The sequence below is a fragment of the Xyrauchen texanus genome, chromosome 42 (assembly GCF_025860055.1).
Source record: "Xyrauchen texanus isolate HMW12.3.18 chromosome 42, RBS_HiC_50CHRs, whole genome shotgun sequence".
Classification (NCBI taxonomy): domain Eukaryota; kingdom Metazoa; phylum Chordata; class Actinopteri; order Cypriniformes; family Catostomidae; genus Xyrauchen; species Xyrauchen texanus.
Window position 1 is genome coordinate 32027362 of NC_068317.1, and position 17568 is coordinate 32044929.

General features: G+C 45.3%; 1 protein-coding gene across 1 annotated transcript in view; it reads right to left on the bottom strand.

The window, feature by feature from the left end:
• Nucleotides 1-17568, bottom strand: part of LOC127635198 (sodium channel protein type 4 subunit alpha B-like) — a 161551-nt gene that overhangs the window by 73706 nt on the left and 70277 nt on the right. The window contains 6 exon segments of the mRNA XM_052115070.1: nt 6832-6938; nt 6941-7069; nt 9365-9473; nt 14789-15142; nt 15958-16125; nt 16349-16546. Of these exon segments, the coding sequence (XP_051971030.1) occupies nt 6832-6938; nt 6941-7069; nt 9365-9473; nt 14789-15142; nt 15958-16125; nt 16349-16546 (1065 nt within the window).

Sequence of the window (17568 nt, forward strand, 5' to 3'; positions counted from 1 at the left end):
TCGAGCCAGAGCCCACGCCTTCCACGGTCAGCGAGCCTGTGCCCACGCCTTCCACGGTCAGCGAGCCAGCGCCCACGCTTTCCACGGTGAGCGAGCCAGCGCCCACGCTTTCCACGGTGAGCGAGCCAGCGCACACGCCTGTCACGGTGAGCGAGCCAGCGCCTACGCATGTCACTGTGAGTGAGCCTGCGCCTACGCATGTCACGGTGAGCGAGCCTGCGCCAACGCATGTCACTGTGAGCGAGCCTGTCGCCTCAGACATCAGTGAGCCAGTGCCTGTAGCCTCAGACGTCAGTGAGCCAGTGCCGATAGCCTCAAACGTCAATGAGCCAGTGCCTGTAGCCTCAGATATCCGCTGAGCCAGCGCCTGTAGCCTCGACCGCCCCTGAGCCAGCACCTGTAGCCTCGACCGGCCCCTGAGCCAGCTCCTGTAGCCTCGACCGCCCCTGAGCCAGCGCCTGTAGCCTCGACCGTCCCTGAGCCAGCGCCTGTAGCCTCGACCGTCCCTGAGCCAACGCCTGAAGCCTCGACCGTCCAAGAGCCAGTACCAGTAGCCGTGACTGTCCAAGAGCCAGTGCCTGAAGCCTCGACCGTCCAAGAGCCAGTGCCAGTAGCCATGACCGCCCAAGAGCCAGTGGTAGTAGCCATGTCTGTCCAAGAGCCAGTGCCAGTAGCCACGACCGCCCAAGAGCCAGTGCCAGTAGCCTTGACCGCCCAAGAGCCAGCGCCAGTAGCCGTGACCGCCCAAGAGCCAGCGCCAGTGGCCGTGACCGCCCAAGTGCCAGCGCCAGGAGCCAGGACCGCCCAAGAGCCAGCGCCAGTGGTCATGCCCGTCCTAGAGCCAGCGCCTGTAGCCTCAGACATCAGTAAGCCAGTGCCGATAGCCTCAAACGTCAATGAGCCAGTGCCTGTAGCCTCAGATATCCGTGAGCCAGCGCCTGTAGCCTCGACCGTCCCTGAGCCAGCACCTGTAGCCTCGACCGTCCCTGAGCCAGCTCCTGTAGCCTCGACCGTCCCTGAGCCAGCTCCTGTAGCCTCGACCGTCCCTGAGCCAGCGCTTGTAGCCTCGACTGTCCCTGAGCCAGCACCTTTAGCCTCGACCGTCCCTGAGCCAACGCCTGAAGCCTCGACCGTCCAAGAGCCAGTACCAGTAGCCGTGACCGTCCAAGAGCCAGTGCCTGAAGCCTCGACCGTCCAAGAGCCAGTGCCAGTAGCCATGACCGTCCAAGAGCCAGTGCTAGTAGCCATGTCTGTCCAAGAGCCAGTGCCAGTAGCCACGACTGTCCAAGAGCCAGTGCCAGTAGCCTTGACCGTCCAAGAGCCAGCGCCAGTAGCCGTGACCATCCAAGAGCCAGCGCCAGTGGCCGTGACTGTCCAAGAGCCAGCGCCAGGAGCCAGGACCGCCCAAGAGCCAGCGCCAGTGGTCATGCCCGTCCTAGAGCCAGCGCCTCTCAAGCCTCTCGAGCCTTCCAGGGCTCCTCCTCCCGAGTCTTCCAGGGCTCCGCCTCTCAAGTCTCTCGAGCCTCCTAGGGCTCCGCCTCTCAAGCCTCTCGAGCCTTCCAGGGCTCCGCCTCCCAAGTCTCTCAAGTCTCTCGAGTCTTCTAGGGCTCCTCCTCCCGAGCTTTCCAGAGCTCCGCCTTCCGAGTTTTCCGAGCTTTCCAGAGCTCCGCCTTCCGAGTTTCCCGAGCTTTCCAGAGCTCCGCCTTCCGAGTTTCCCGAGCTTTCTAGAGCTCCGCCTTCCGAGTTTCCCGAGCTTTCCAGAGCTCCGCCTTCCGAGCTTCCCGAGCTTTCCAGAGCTCCGCCCTCCGAGCTTCCCAGAGCTCCACCTCTCAAGCCTCTCGAGCCTTCTAGGGCTCCGCCTCTCAAGTCTCTCGAGCCTGCCGGGGCTCCGCCCCTTAAGCCTCTCGAGCCTTCCAGGGCTCCGCCCCTCAAGCCTCTCAGGCCTTCCAGGGCTCCGCCTCTCGAGCCTTCCAGGGCTCCACCTCTCAAGCCTCTCGAGCCTTCCAGGGCTCCGCCCCTCAAGCCTTCCAGGGCTCCGCCCTTCAAGCCTCTCGAGCCTTCCAGGGCTTCACCCCTCAAGCCTCTCGAGCCTTCCAGGGCTCCGCCTCTCAAGCCCCTCGAGCCTTCCAGGGCTCCACCCCTCAAGCCTCTCGAGCCTTCCAGGGCTCCACCCCTCAAGCCTCTCGAGCCTCCCACGGCTCCGCCTCCAGAGCCTCCTACGGCTCCGCCTCCAGAGCCTCCTACGGCTCCACCTCCCGAGCCTCCTAGGGCTCTTCTCCCCGAGCCTCCTACGGCTCCGCCTCCAGAGCCTCCTATGGCTCTTCTCCCCGAGCCTCCTACGGCTCCGCCTCCTGAGCCTCCTCCGGCTCTGCTCCCAGAGACCCCAGAGCCTTCTAGGGATCTGCCTCTAGAGCGTCCTACGGCTCTTCTCCCCGAGCCTTCCTCAGCTCCGTCTCCTGAGCCTCCTACGGCTCCGCCTCCTGAGCCTCCAGAGCCTCCCTCAGCTCCGCCTCCCTTGGCTCCACCTCCTGGGCCTCCCGAGCCTCCCTCAGCTCCACCTCCTGAGCCTCCAGAGCCTCCCTCAGCTCTGCCTCTTGCTCCTCCTGAGCTTTCCATGGGTCCACCTCCCTTGGCTCCGCCTCCTGGGCCTCCAGAACCTCCCACAGCTTCGTCTCCAGAGCCCCTCTCAGCTCCGCCTCCGGGACCTGTCCCTGTCCTGAGGCTGTCTCCCAGGCCTCCTAGACCTGTCCCTGCCCTGTGGCCTCCTCCCGGGCCTCCTGACCCTGTTCCCATCCTGTGGCCTCCTCCCAGGCCTCCTGACCCTGTTCCCATCCTGTGGCCGCCTCCCAGGCCTCCTGACCCGGTCCCAGTACTGTGGCCTCTTCCCAGGCCCCCTGACCCAGTCCCTGTCCAGTGGCCTCCTCCCAGGCTCCCTGACCCAGTCTCTGTCCTTGCCAAGTGGCCAGCTCCCGGGCCATCTAAACCGGCCTCTGTCCTGTGGCCACCTCCCAGGCCCCTGAACCGGCCCCTGCTCTACGGCCATCTCCCAGTCCACCTAAACCCGCCCCTACCCGGTGGAAGCTCCCCAGGCCACCCGACCTGGTTCCCAGCACACACCCCCAGAGACAGCTTATCTGCCCTCTCGCCCTCCTTGGTCTGTCTCCGTGTCCCTTGTGCCCCCCGTGGACTGCCTGTCTGCCCCTCGTTGCTCCCCGGACTGCCTGTCTGCCCCTCGTTGCCCCCTGGACTGCCTGTCTACCCCTCATTGCCCCCCAGACTGCCTGTCTGCCCTTTGTGCCCCCAGTCATTGGTCATTTGTTCTTCCGTTTTTTTGTTTTTGTTGATCGTCTGGTATCCGATCCTTGAGGGGGGGGCTATGTAACGGTTACCCTGTCTTGTCTCACTGTTGCCCTTTGTTTGTAATTTTGTCACTTTTGTTATTCCTTAGTTTTCACTTTTGTCACCCTTGTACCTCCATAGTCTTCCTGTCAGCCCTCGTGTTCACTGTTCATTGTTTTCACCTGCCCTCGTTAAGTTTGCCATTTGCTTCTGTTTTGTCATCTTGTTATCTTGTTTGGTGTTCTGTTTGTTCATTGGCCCCTTAGTTCTATGTTCATGTATATATATCCTGGTTTTTGTTTCAGTCCTTGTCTATCGTTGAATGTTGTTGTGCGTAGTTTATGCTTCGCTCCCATGCCTGTGTTCCGTGTTTCCAGTTCCTGTGTTTTCGTGTTTTGTTTTCATTTTGCCCATCGTGGTAGTTTTATTTGTTCATGCCTGTTTGTTTCCTTTTTATCAATAAACCCGCATTTGGATCCTCATCCCTTGTGTGACTCCGACCTCATTCTTAACAGTATGTATGTGTGTATATATATATATATATATATATATATGTATGCATATGCATGTATATGTATGTATGCATGTATGTATGCATGTATGTATGTATGTATATGTATATGTATGTGTGTATATATATGTATGTATATGTACATGTTTGTATGTATATGTATGTGTATATATATATATGTATATATATATATATATGTATATACATGTATATATGTATGTACATGTATACATGTATATATATATGTATATATATATATATATGTATGTATGTATAGTATGTATGTATGTATATGTATGTATGCATGTATGTATGTATATGTATATGTATGTGTGTATATATGTATGTATATGTATATGTATATGTATGTATATATATATATATATGTATGTATGTATGTATATATATATATATATATGTATGTATGTATGTATGTATATGTACATGTATGTGTATATATATGTATGTATATGTATATACATGTATATATGTATGTTTGTATGTATTTATGTTTGTATTTATGTGTGTGTGTGCACAATAATTTACGTTGCTTAATTAGCATTATTAAAGGAAGTATAACAAATACTACCATGAAATATACATACCATACAATCAAAATAATACATCCAAACCTTTATGCAGCACAACAGTGAGAATTATTGGGGGAAATCTTCCCAAATGTCATGGAACATAATGTCGTAATGCAAATAAATATCATAATTTTCCAATAGTCTTTTTTTCTTTTTCTGAATCAGTAGTTTAATTCCAGTCTATAGTGAGTTGTTTTCAGATCACTCACTATGTAACTGCTTCATACTGATGCATGATCAGCCGTGTGTCCCGAGGCACCCGTGCCGCCCAGTGCAAACATTACTGACAGTAACTGCGCTTGAAATCTCTCGCAGATGCTTAAGTAAGCAACATGCTTGTTTGCAGATTCAATGTGACTGTGTGTGGAGAGGCATCGGCCGTCACCTCAAGAGCCCCCCACGCTCTCGTTCACCTTCAAACAGAGGAGCTGATCGCACATTAACATTTACATGAAGCAATTCATTCAGCACACCGCTCCTTATCATGATAGTGCCCTACTGAACGCTGCCGTGCTGGGACGAGGTTCATTTCGTTTTTGTCCTTTTTATGTTTTTACACTATGATTGTACGTTTAAGTGTAATTGCAGTTATTTATTTATGGTATTTTTGGGCAAAGACTAATGCCTTAAGTCATGTCATTTAACTATGTTTGTCTCCGGACCATCTACAGTAGTCCTGTTACTGCTATCATACGCATATATATAACTATGCATCAAACCAAAACTACTTCAGTTAAGGGAAATGTTTGCATTTGGTTTATGTTAATGATAAGAACTGCTGTCTGTTGGGCGTATCATAGAAAGTGATTGTGACAGCAAGAATCTCCAGACTTCACACTGCGGGCGCTGTGATGGACGAGCAAGTGACGAGACAAGTTTGGACACTTTGAAATGACATCATCGTGTTTGTGTTGAGAAAGTTTGACGCTTGTGAAGAAACGATGCAACCAAACGGCTCAAACAGTGAGTTGTGATGACTCTTGACACTAGTTCACATGTGTTTGTTCTCCACGCTTGCAGCATAACCCAGCCTGTTGGTTTGACCCCTTTACTCGGGAACACTGGACACCTGTACAGATCAGTGATCAGCAGGACACGATCAGTCAGGTGAAGACAGCCGTACTGATGCAGTATAATATAATGTTTAATATACTATTTTTTTAAAGTAGTTGTTGTTCAGTGTATACTGTGCAGGATGGTAGTGTATCATTCCGAGCAATGCCTTAATGGCTTAATTTATCTATAGACGACTGGATGATATGAGATCATCACACCTGAATCCAGTGTATCACCTGTCTATTGCATTTATAAAATTATGTTTATACTACACAAAATATGCAATAATAAATCAAATGAAAATCATATAGTTTTACCATAATATTTATATATATATATATATATATAATTCTATCATTTATTATATAAATAGAATCAATATAGGCTGAATTAATAATTATTTATGATATAAATATAATAACAAATATCTGATAAAATTGAGATAAAATAGTATAAGCCAAATTAATACATATTTATAAAGTATTAATAAAATGGAATAAAATGAAAATAAAATCCGTAAAGGCCCAAATAAGAAATATGTATTATATGAACAACATTAAATATTAATAATAAAATATGATAAAGATAAAATTAGCAGAGGCCAAGTTAATAAATATTTATGATGTAAATATTAATAAAACATTACAATATCAATAAAATATAGTAAAATCAGCATTCGGCAAATTAATACATATTTATTAAATAAATAACATAAAATACTACTAATTAAATAAAGATAAATATCAAGGATGAATAAATACATTTTTGATGACATATTTAGCATATAAATATAATAAATTATTAAATAAATATAATAATGATCAAATAACTAAAGGTCAAATGAAGTAATATTTATGATATAAATACAATAAAACACTGAAATATTAATAAAATATAAAAAGTACACAAAATCAGTATAATCCAAATTCTATATTAGTGTTTGAACCGCATGACGTACACATGCAAAGAAGCTTTTCAATCCAAAGGCATTCTTGCGCAGTGCAGGGCCGCCGCTGGCCAAATAGCTGCCCAACGCAGAGCTTCGAGGGGGGGTGGGCGCACTATGCAATAGACTGTGTTCTGCGACTGCTACCGGGTCCTTGAATAACGCATATTATGCAAGGAAGGGCATCCGTTGGAGTTTCGGAAGCCCCCTAGGGAATTGGTGCCCTACGCAGACTGCATAATATGCGTATAGGAAGTGGCGGTAATGATGCATTGTAACATATAGAACAGAATGCAGGTGTCTCGAGAAGTGAATCTACTAGTTACATTTACACAGTGCCTAAAAAGACAGACCAGCAAGACCAGCATTAGAAACACTCTTATGATTACCAGGTTCCCCACAGACAACATCCTGTTGAAGTCATCAGTCATGGGATAGTGTTCCAGAGCCATGAAGAGTGTGTTGAGAACGATGCAGATGGTGATGGCCAGATCGAGAACGGATCCATCACCATGAACTTCATCCACTCCTTCACCTTCAGCCAGCCCGGACAACACGTCCACACCAGGTACTTGTGAGCAAACGTGTACCAGCACGGGTGACACTTCTGCTGGGCCTCCTCCAAATCTGGCAGAACAAACATGAGAGATACAGTTGTGGTATCATGGTTAAAATCGACGTTAAATGTATTCAACATTCTTCTTCAAAGGTTTTGCGGACACGGAGGTTTGCTGAGGCCAGATTCAGGTCCGCGGGACTAATGTGCCACAAACCGCTGTGCTGGTGTCGTGATCCGCAGCGGGTTCAGTCGACCTGTCACCGTTTATTTCATCCTCCAGAAGAGAAACTGATTACGTTAACTTATAAACCTTTAAAGACAGGCCTACCGTGAGCTCCGAGGTTATTAATCAATGGTAAATACGTCTGTTGAAGCCATCAGTCATTTAACAAAAACAACTGTTTAATAGCGGAATTCCTGGTGAAGAACTACACTACCCATAATCCTGTAGAGGAAGATCCGCCAATCAGAGAATCATGGCGAACAAGTGCGCCAAAAGAGCTCTGAAGCTCCGCCCACTCCCATGACACAACCAAGCCACTCTTCCTACACTCTCAAATGACAGTACTTTGCATATTTTGCAATGAAATCCCAATATATTATTTATAAATGTTACATTTATATTTAGCGGTCAAGCCTCGTTAGCGTTCCTATTCTTCTTCTTCTTCTTCCGCTGTTGACTCTATGGCCGCCCATAGAACCGCTTGCGGGAAAGTTATGAAATTTGGCGCACAGATAGAGGACAGTCCGATGTGTCACCACAGCAAATTTGGTGCCTCTACCTCAAACCCTCTAGCGCCACCAACTGCCCAAATTTGCATGACATTTATGTTAATAACTTTTGAACCGTGAGTCTTAGAAACTAAATATTCCTTGGCTCAAGACGATTCGATTTCCGCCATATTGCATTTTTTGGAAAAACCTACTTTTTCGAACTCGTCCTAGACCGTTGGTCCAATTTGCACGAAAATTGGCCTGCATCATCTAGAGGCACTCACAACAAAACTGATTCACAGAATTTTGATAAACTACACCGTTTTCGAATGGCGCTTCGACGAATTTGACGAAGAACGCGCAAAATTGAACTTGAGGCTGTATCTCCGCAACACTTTGAGGGATTGGGGCGAATCTTGGTACGTGTCATCACCGTTAGGCCCTGAGGTTACCTGCAGCATTTTGGCACACTGCCCCCTACTGGTCAGGAGATAGATAAATTGCTAGTTTGGCTTATAACTCTTGAACGCATTCCTGCATATGGCGCCAATAATTGGCTAGACCCCCGGTATCGCTGTTGCATCTATATTTATACATGTTTTTAATATGATTACGTCATCCGCAGTGCTTTGTGGGATTGTAGTTCTTGCCCTCATTAAAGACGGTAAGTATGCTTTTTGTCCGATTTTCAAAGATTGTACTGCAATGTTATGATTCACCTTGCCCAAAATAACCATCATTTCCTCTAAATACCAATAAAAGCTTCTTATACTGTTTGAAGGACATACAATCTTTATTTGTTCATTTATGTATTAGCCTTACCAAACTGTATTAGCTATAATATTTGAAAGAATCCTAAAAATACTGTGGAAATTGTAATGTCTGATACAGCATTTTTAATACACAAATCTATCACACATGTTTGTGTGCATCCTCTGACATAACGGGCTCATTACTGTAAATTTGTCCTCGTGCTGTCTTGCCGTGTCAGCTTCCACACGCGTGATAATGAGGATTGGCATTTTCTCAAGCTAGCAGATCTAAACTCTGAACGTTGTGCATTTCCTCTTTTAGCAACTTTTGTGCTGACCAATCAAGAGGCCAGAAAAGACCATTTTTGTTCACAGGTGACATTTCATGAGCAATGCTGTTCTCTGTTTTCAGGAGAGCACTCTAACCTCAGGAAAGAGAAATCACATTGTTTCTCCTAGACGGAAGACGGCGTGCAATTTCAGTGCTAATTTTACAACTTCGTTGCCATGACGATGTGCATTTTATCACACTATAATCATGTTAACACACATATCGTTGATGTCTTGTGCCTATATTTGAAACAGTATTTTAACGTTACGGATTGGCCCCATTCAATACCATTGTAAGTGCCTTGCCGCCTTTTTTGCTTTTTATAAAGAAGGGAGCGCTCAGGGATCGGCCTCGCTTCACATGCCGCCCAGGGGATGTCACGTCAGCGAGGTGGGATACACCTCTCCTCTCAAAACAACAGCGAGTCTCACGGGACGATATTAACAGCGAGGAGACACCACTGTCCTCGCACGCACCTCGCTGGAAAAGATTCTGTTGATTTAGTGCACATTCAATCGTTGTTTCAGGCCTCATATCTCATCGTTTGCTTTGGAGTTGTGTGTTACCTTCCATGGCGTCAGTGATGTAGCTGGTGGCGCTCAGGGTACGGTCGCGACCCTCCAGGGGCAGCTGGGGTAGAAGCATACTGCTCAGCTCATTGGTGGAGTTGTGCCCCTGTAAGACGCAAAAGACGCAGTCAATCTAAAGACTTTACTTTTAAAAGGTTCAGCACTTATGAATCTTGGTTAATGCATTAGTTCGTTTAGTGTTAACTAAGCAAACACCTCTAAAAATAGCTCAGAAACACAATCTATAACCCTCAAAAGGGCATTTTAGAAGTCAACCTCATTTAATGCAAATGCAAAACACTCATACAAGTAGAAATGAACCCCAAATGCATTTGTAATAACAGGCATTGTGGGAAATGTGCTGACAACTATGTTCATTTCTGTCAAACACTTTCACCCATTTGCTGGAGGAGTCTGATGGTGTTGTTTTAACATTAGTGTGTGTGTGTTTGTGTGTGTGTGTGTGAGTGTGTGTGAGTGTGTGTGAGTGTGTGTGATGTGTGTGTGATGTGTGAGTGTGTGTGTGTGATGTGATGGTGTGAGTGTGTGGGTGTGTGTGAGTGTGTGTGTATGTGTGTGTGAGAGTGAATGTATGTGTGTGTGTGTGTGTATGTGTGTGATGTGAATGTGTGTGTGATGTGAGTGTGAGTGTGTGTGTGTGTGTGTGTATGTGTGTGTGTGTGTGTGTGTGTGTATGTGTGTGATGTGAGTGTATGTGTGTGATGTGAGTGTGTGTGTGTGTATGTGTATGTGTGTGTGTGTGTGTGTGTGTGTGTGTGATAGTGAGTGTGTGTATGTGTATGTGTGTGATGTGAGTGTGTGTGATGTGTGATGTGAGTGAGTGTGTGTGTGTGATGTGCGTGAGGGTGTGTGTGTGTATGTGTGTGATGTGAGTGAGTGTGTGTGTGTGATGTGCGTGAGTGTGTGATGTGCGTGAGTGTGAGTGTGTGTGCGCGGGCACTTGAGTCAATTCTATAATGGTCATCTGTAACAATGGCCGTCTTATTATATAATGGGTTTTTGATGGCAGGTAATCAAAGGTCTGACGCAGGAGCTCATTATAACGCCTACTCCGCTGTTCAGATGAGCAGGAAAACACCACTGCAACTTCCTGCAGCCGTGTGTGTGTGTGTGTGTGTGTGTGTGTGTGTGAGTGTGTGTGAGTGTGTGTGAGTGTGTGTGTGGGTGTGTGTGAGTGTGTGTGTGTGTGTGTGTGTGTGTGTGTGTGTGTGTGTGTGTGTGTGTGTGTGTGTGTGTGTGTGTGTGTGTGTCTGAGGAGACACCGGTGCAACTCTATTCAACATCTGTTGCTACGTTACCATAACTGCATCGCCAAGACAACAGGATTTCCATGCCTCTATCAGACAGTCCAGACAGTTTTCAGACACCTGTGAATATTTATGATATTTCTGGCAACTCCACAAAAACCTGACTGTAAAAGCTCATGTGCATCTCCATAAGAGAGCAGAATCAGACACACATCTCAGTTATTATTATTATTCCTCCTACACTGAGAAAACAACTTAATAATGTCACGTTAGAGTTTCAGAAGAGAGCTCCATGTGATCTCAAACATCTCTCACCAGTTCATCAGAGCTTTGAGATCCTCATTTTTTGTACCATGTTAGTAACAATAAATTCTTCAAAGTTTAAACGTTGCATAACTATGAGAATCATCATATGTGCCATTGCACTGCCACAGACATGCTTGTTACTTTAAATTAACCCCAGACTTCATATTACAATTATTACATTTTAAATGCAAAATCAAAATATGATAATTTACAAATTATACACTATTTTCCACGTCTGGAACATTTAAAAATTCCCAGTATCTATGGAAACCCTGAACAATAAAAACAAGATGCGTTATTAATCATTTAAAAATAATAGTAATAATTATAACAATAGAAAAATAATGATGTATTGTTTAATTAAAACATTTAATTGCAATATTAGTAATTATAATATTAATGTAATAATAATATTTATTATTATCATTAGTGTTATGATTATTATTAATAATATAACAGTAATACTAATAATGTATTATTTCATTCTAACATTTAATTACAATATTATTAATTAAAATATTAATTAATTCATAATGCTTGATGGTGCTAATAATAATAATAATAATAATAATAAACCAAAAAAATCTAAAATGAACCAAATCTGTTGGCTTATTATATTTAAATAACTCCAGACCTCATATTTAAATTTTAATATATATATATATATATATATATATATATATATATATATATATATATATATATATATATATTTTTTTTTCTTCCAATTTGTAACGCCCAATTCCCAATGCGCTCTACGTCCTCGTGGTGGTGTAGTGACTCGCCTCAATCCGGGTGGTGGAGGACGAATCTCAGTTGCCTCCACATCTGAGACCGTCAATCCGTGCATCTGATCACGTGACTTATTGAGCGTGTTACCGTGGAGACGTAGCACTTGTGGAGGCTTCCCGCTATTCTCCGCGGCATCCACGCACAACTCACCACACGCCCCACCGAGAACGAGAACCACATTATAGTGACCACGAGGAGGTTACCCCATGTGACTCTGCCCTCCCTAGCAACCGGGCCAATTTGGTTGCTAAGGAGACCTGACTGGAGTCACTCAGCATGCCCTGCTGAACATTTTGTTCTTTGTGAAAATATGTGAAATTAATGATGGTTTTTTTCTGCTGTTGGGCACAATGAAAACTAAATAATCAATAAGCAACAAAAACTGGGGTTCCCAAATTTACACCCTTTTTTGACCAATGACTTTCCATGACCTTCCATGACCTTCCATGACCTTTTACAGTCGTCTGTGATTTAATTCTGAACTATTGGATAATGAACCATTTCGACACAAAACCCCAATGCGCTCCCAAATCCAACATCACTGTCCCGCCAGAATGGTTTACACTACACGAGCTGTACACAAGAGTCATTAATTAATAACCTATAGCGACTTTTCCACGCCTATAAATAAAACATTTTACAATTCCCAGATTTTCCATGACTGTGGGAAACAACAACAGCAACCCAACCATCCATCCATCCTTCCTTCCTTCATATCCATCCATCCTTCCATCCATCCTTCTTTCCATCCTTCCATCCATCCTTCCATCCATCCTTCTTTCCATCCTTCCATCCATCCATCCATCCATCCTTCCTTCCATCCTTCCGTCCTTCCTTCATATCCATCCATCCTTCCATCCATCCATCCATCCATCCTTCCTTCCATCTTATATCCATCCATCCATCCATCCTTCCATCCTTCCATCCATCCTTCCTTCCTTCCTTCATATCCATCCTTCCTTCCTTCCATCTTACATCCATCCATCCATCCTTCCATCCATCCTTCCTTCCATCCTTCCTTCATATCCATCCTTCCTTCCATCCTTCATATCCATCCTTCCTTCCATCCTTCATATCCATCCTTCCTTCCTTCCATCTTATATCCATCCATCCATCCATCCATCCTTCCTTCCATCTTATATCCATCCATCCATCCATCCTTCCTTCCTTCCTTCCTTCCTTCCTTCATATCCATCCTTCCTTCCTTCCTTCTTTATATCTATCCATCCATAATACATCCATCCATCCATCCTTCCTTCCATCTTACATCCATCCTTCCATCCATTCATCCATCCATCCATCCATCCTTCCTTCCTTCATATCCATCCTTCCTTCCTTCTTTATATCCTTCCATCCTTCCTTCCTTCATATCCATCCTTCCTTCCTTCATATCCATCCTTCCTTCCTTCCATCTTATATCCATCCATCCTTCCTTCATTCCTTCCTTCCATCTTATATCCATCCATCCATCCATCCATCCATCCTTCCTTCCTTCATATCCATCCTTCCTTCCTTCTTTATATCCTTCCATCCATCCATCCTTCCCTCAATCCATCCTTCCTTCCATCTTATATCCATCCATCCATCCTTCCTTCCTTCCTTCCTTCCTTCATATCCATCCTTCCTTCCTTCCATCTTATATCCATCCATCCATCCATCCATCCTTCCTTCCTTCATATCCATCCTTCCTTCCTTCTTTATATCCTTCCATCCATCCATCCTTCCCTCAATCCATCCTTCCTTCCATCTTATATCCATCCTTCCCTCAATCCATCCATCCTTCCTGCCTTCATTCATATACATCCATCCATCCTTCCCTCAATCCATCCTTCCTTCCTTCAATCTTATATCCATCCATCCATCCATCCATCCATCCTTCCTCCCTTCCTTCCTTCATATACATCATCCATCCATCCTTCCATCTTATATCCATGCATCCATCCATCCATCCTTCATCCATCCTTCATCCATCCATCCTTCCTTCTTTATATCCATCCATCCATCCATCCATCCATCCATCCTTCCTGCCTTCCTTCCTTCCTTCCTTCATATACATCATCCATCCATCTTTCCTTCTTTATATCCATCATCCATCCATCCATCCTTCCATCCATCCTTCCTTAATATACATCATCCATCCATCTTTCCTTCTTTATATCCATCATCCATCCTTCCATCCATCCATCCATCCATCTATCCTTCCTTCCTTCCTTCTTTATATCCATCATCCATCCATACTTCCTTCCATCTTATATCCATCCATCCATCCATCCTTCCAGCCTTCCTGCATTCCTTCCTTCCTTCCTTCCTTCATATACATCATCCATCCATCTTTCCTTCTTTATATCCATCATCCATCCATCCTTCCATACATCCATCCATCCATCCTTCCTTCCTTCATATACATCATCCATCCATCCTTCCTTCCTTCCTTCATATACATCATCCATCCATCTTTCCTTCTTTATATCCATCATCCATCCTTCCTTCCATCTTATATCCATCCATCCATCCTTCCATCCATCCATCCATCCTTCCTTCCTTCCTTCATATCCATCCTTCCTTCCTTCCTTCTTTATATCCATCATCCATCCATCCTTCCTTCCTTCCTTCTTTATATCCATCATCCATCCATCCTTCCTTCCTTCCTTCTTTATATTCATCATCCATCCATCCTTCCTTCCATCTTATATCTATCCATCCATCTATCCTTCCATCCATCCATCCATCCATCCATCCATCCATCCATCCTTCCTTCCTTCTTTATATCCATCCATCCATCCATCCATCCATCCATCCATCCATCCAAACCAATTAAGTTGAAAATTAATATTGGTATAAAACACTCAGATCATGAATGGTTTATCTCTAGAAACATGACCTGAAGACCCTGATGGATTTATAACTCTGTGTCCAGCTCAAGAATATTTCAACATCTGTCCAGGGAAGTATTTCATCTATACCCATGTGACGTACATGTTTCCATGCTGTTTCCAATCGACCCCATTCCACCGTGAATAATCCCTCGTTTGATTAAAAACATAAAGACACTCACACTTTCCTCTTTGACCTTCTCCATGGTGCAGGCGGGCAGCGGCAGAGGAGACAGCGGCCCCGGGCCTGAGGTGCCGTTCTGGTCTATGGCTACGAAGAGTTTGCCGTTGATGTTGAGACTCGGGAAGAAGAACTGTGAGGTGTGACTGCACGTGCTCTGAGCGCTGGTGCGTCGTCTGCTCCAGGGCAGTGCCAGCGAGCCGCCGCGACTGTCCGAATCTCCGTGATTGCTGAACTCATCGTCCGCGAAATCCACATCTGAGTCTTTGTTTGCCGGTCTGAAGTTGAAGATGCTCACCTGACTTTCCCGTCTGGCCCGCAAGGAGAGAGTCCGAACGAGCAAACAATGTGATTGCTGGCGGAAAAGAGTGAAATTATCTTTATTATGGATTCTGATGCAGGAAAATTCTTTCATAATTTACTCACCCTCATGTTGTTCCAAACCTGTCTGATTTGATCTTTTGAAGAATAAAATAAGACCCCCAATAATCAAAAAAGCAAGCACAGCTGGAGTCGCGAGTTTGAATCCAGGGCGTGCTGAGGGACTCCAGCCAGGTCTCCTTAGCAACCAAATTGTCCCAGTTGCTAGGGAGGGTAGAGTCACATGGGGAACCACCTCGTGGTCACTATAATGTGGTTCTCGCTCTCGGTGGGGCGTGTGGTGAGTTGTGTGTGGATGCCGCGGAGAATAGCATGAAGCCTCCACACGCACTACGTCTCCACGGTAACATGCTCAAAAAGCCACATGATAAGATGCGGGTAGCCACACATTTTCGCCCAATTTTACAAATGTAATGCCTTAAACGCTACATTACATATGTTATATTTTATTCTAAACTAGCATTGTTGAAGTTGCCTATATATTATCGAAGATAATGTGCCTGAATATGATATTTGTGGAAGATGTTCAGTGAATAACACTTAAATTTGGCTCTTTACACAAATCTATCGTTTAAAATCAAAAGACTTGTGGACTTTAGCGTTAATAACTAATTTGCCATTTTTCAAGTTCAACTTTCATTGAATGCTGAAGAGCAGCGTGAACATTATCCTAAATATCTCCTTTTATGTTCCACAGTAGAGAGAAAGTTATATGGGTTTGGAACGACATGAAGGTGAGTATCATGACTGAGTTAATTGTATAAAAAGGGCTTGGTTTGTCTAATCTACCTTCATGCCCTCTTTAGTGTCCAGCTTTGCCTTTTTGTCAATACTGCCGACCTCCGTCCCATCTGACAGCAGCCTTGAGCTTTTCCTCCGGTCCAGAATCCCTCTGTTGTCTTGTGAGCTAAAAGGCGACACGTCCGCAGTTAAGATGGACTCGGTTTCCTGCGCTTTCTGCACAACCTGAGAGACACCAGACAGATTCAGTTAGCGCTACGTGATAGAATTAGCTTTGTTGCATGAAAATAGATTAAGCTCAGTGACGTGGTTTGTTGACGTGAGGTTGTACAATGGCGGTGCTTGATGCTGATTGGTCAATACAGCATCCCAGTCGTGCTAAAATACACCGTATAGTCACAGCTATAGTCAGGAAACATTTCCTGAACGTCGGACTCACCTGCTGCTCATTCTTCAGCTGTTCCATGGCGAGCTGAAACTCTTGCTCTTTCTGCAGCGCTTCAGCGATGGTGGCCTGGTTCTGCTCCTCGTACGCCATGGCCACCACAGCCAGAATCAGATTCACTAGGTAGAAGGAGCCCAGAAAGATCACCACCACAAAAAACACCATGTACGCCTTTCCAGCGGACCGTAGAGTCTGTAGAGAGAGCATCAAAAACACATTTTACTATCACACCTGCAGTCGCGAGTTTGAATCCAGGGCGTGCTGAGTGACTCCAGCCGGGTCTCCTTAGCAACCAAATTGTCCCGGTTGCTAGGGAGGGTAGAGTCACATGGGGTAACCTCCTCGTGGTCGCTATAATGTGGTTCTCGCTCTCGTACATACATCGCATTTGCATAGCATTAGTTCATCCTTAATTAATCATTAATTAATGCTCATTCCAATACATCAATAAAAAAATAATTCAGTGACCGGCAGTTCTGCGGAAGGAAATGTCTCACGAATAGTTTGGCGGCACGAGGAGGACCTACACCATATTAGGCAGGTGCTTTTAATGTTGTGACTGAACGGTGTAAATGTAAATACATGAATAGACTATATACAAATTGTATGTTATTCAATGTAAGAACAAAGAGTTATAAATAGGCATCTGGGTATCTCAGTGAGTTCAAATGAGTGACTCCAGCCATGTCTCCTTAGCAACCAAATTGGCCCGGTTACTAGGGAGGGTAGAGTCACATGGGGTAACCAAATTGGCCCGGTTGCTAGGGAGGGTAGAGTCACATGGGGTAAACAAATTGTCCGGTTGCTAGGAGGGTAGAGTCACATGGGGTAACCAAATTGTCCGTTGCTAGGGAGGGTAGAGTCACATGGGGGTAACCAAATTGTCCCGGTTGCTAGGGAGGGTAGAGTCACATGGGGGTAACCAAATTGTCCCGGTTGCTAGGGAGGGTAGAGTCACATGGGGTAACCAAATTGTCCCGGTTGCTAGGGAGGGTAGAGTCACATGGGGTAACCAAATTGTCCCGGTTGCTAGGGAGGGTAGAGTCACATGGGGTAACCAAACTGTCCTGGTTGCTAGGGAGGGTAGAGTCACATGGGGTAACCAAATTGTCCCGGTTGCTAGGGAGGGTAGAGTCACATGGGGTAACCTCCTCGTGGTCACTATAATGTGGTTCTCGCTCTCAGTGTGGTGAGTTGTGCGTGGGTGCTGCGGA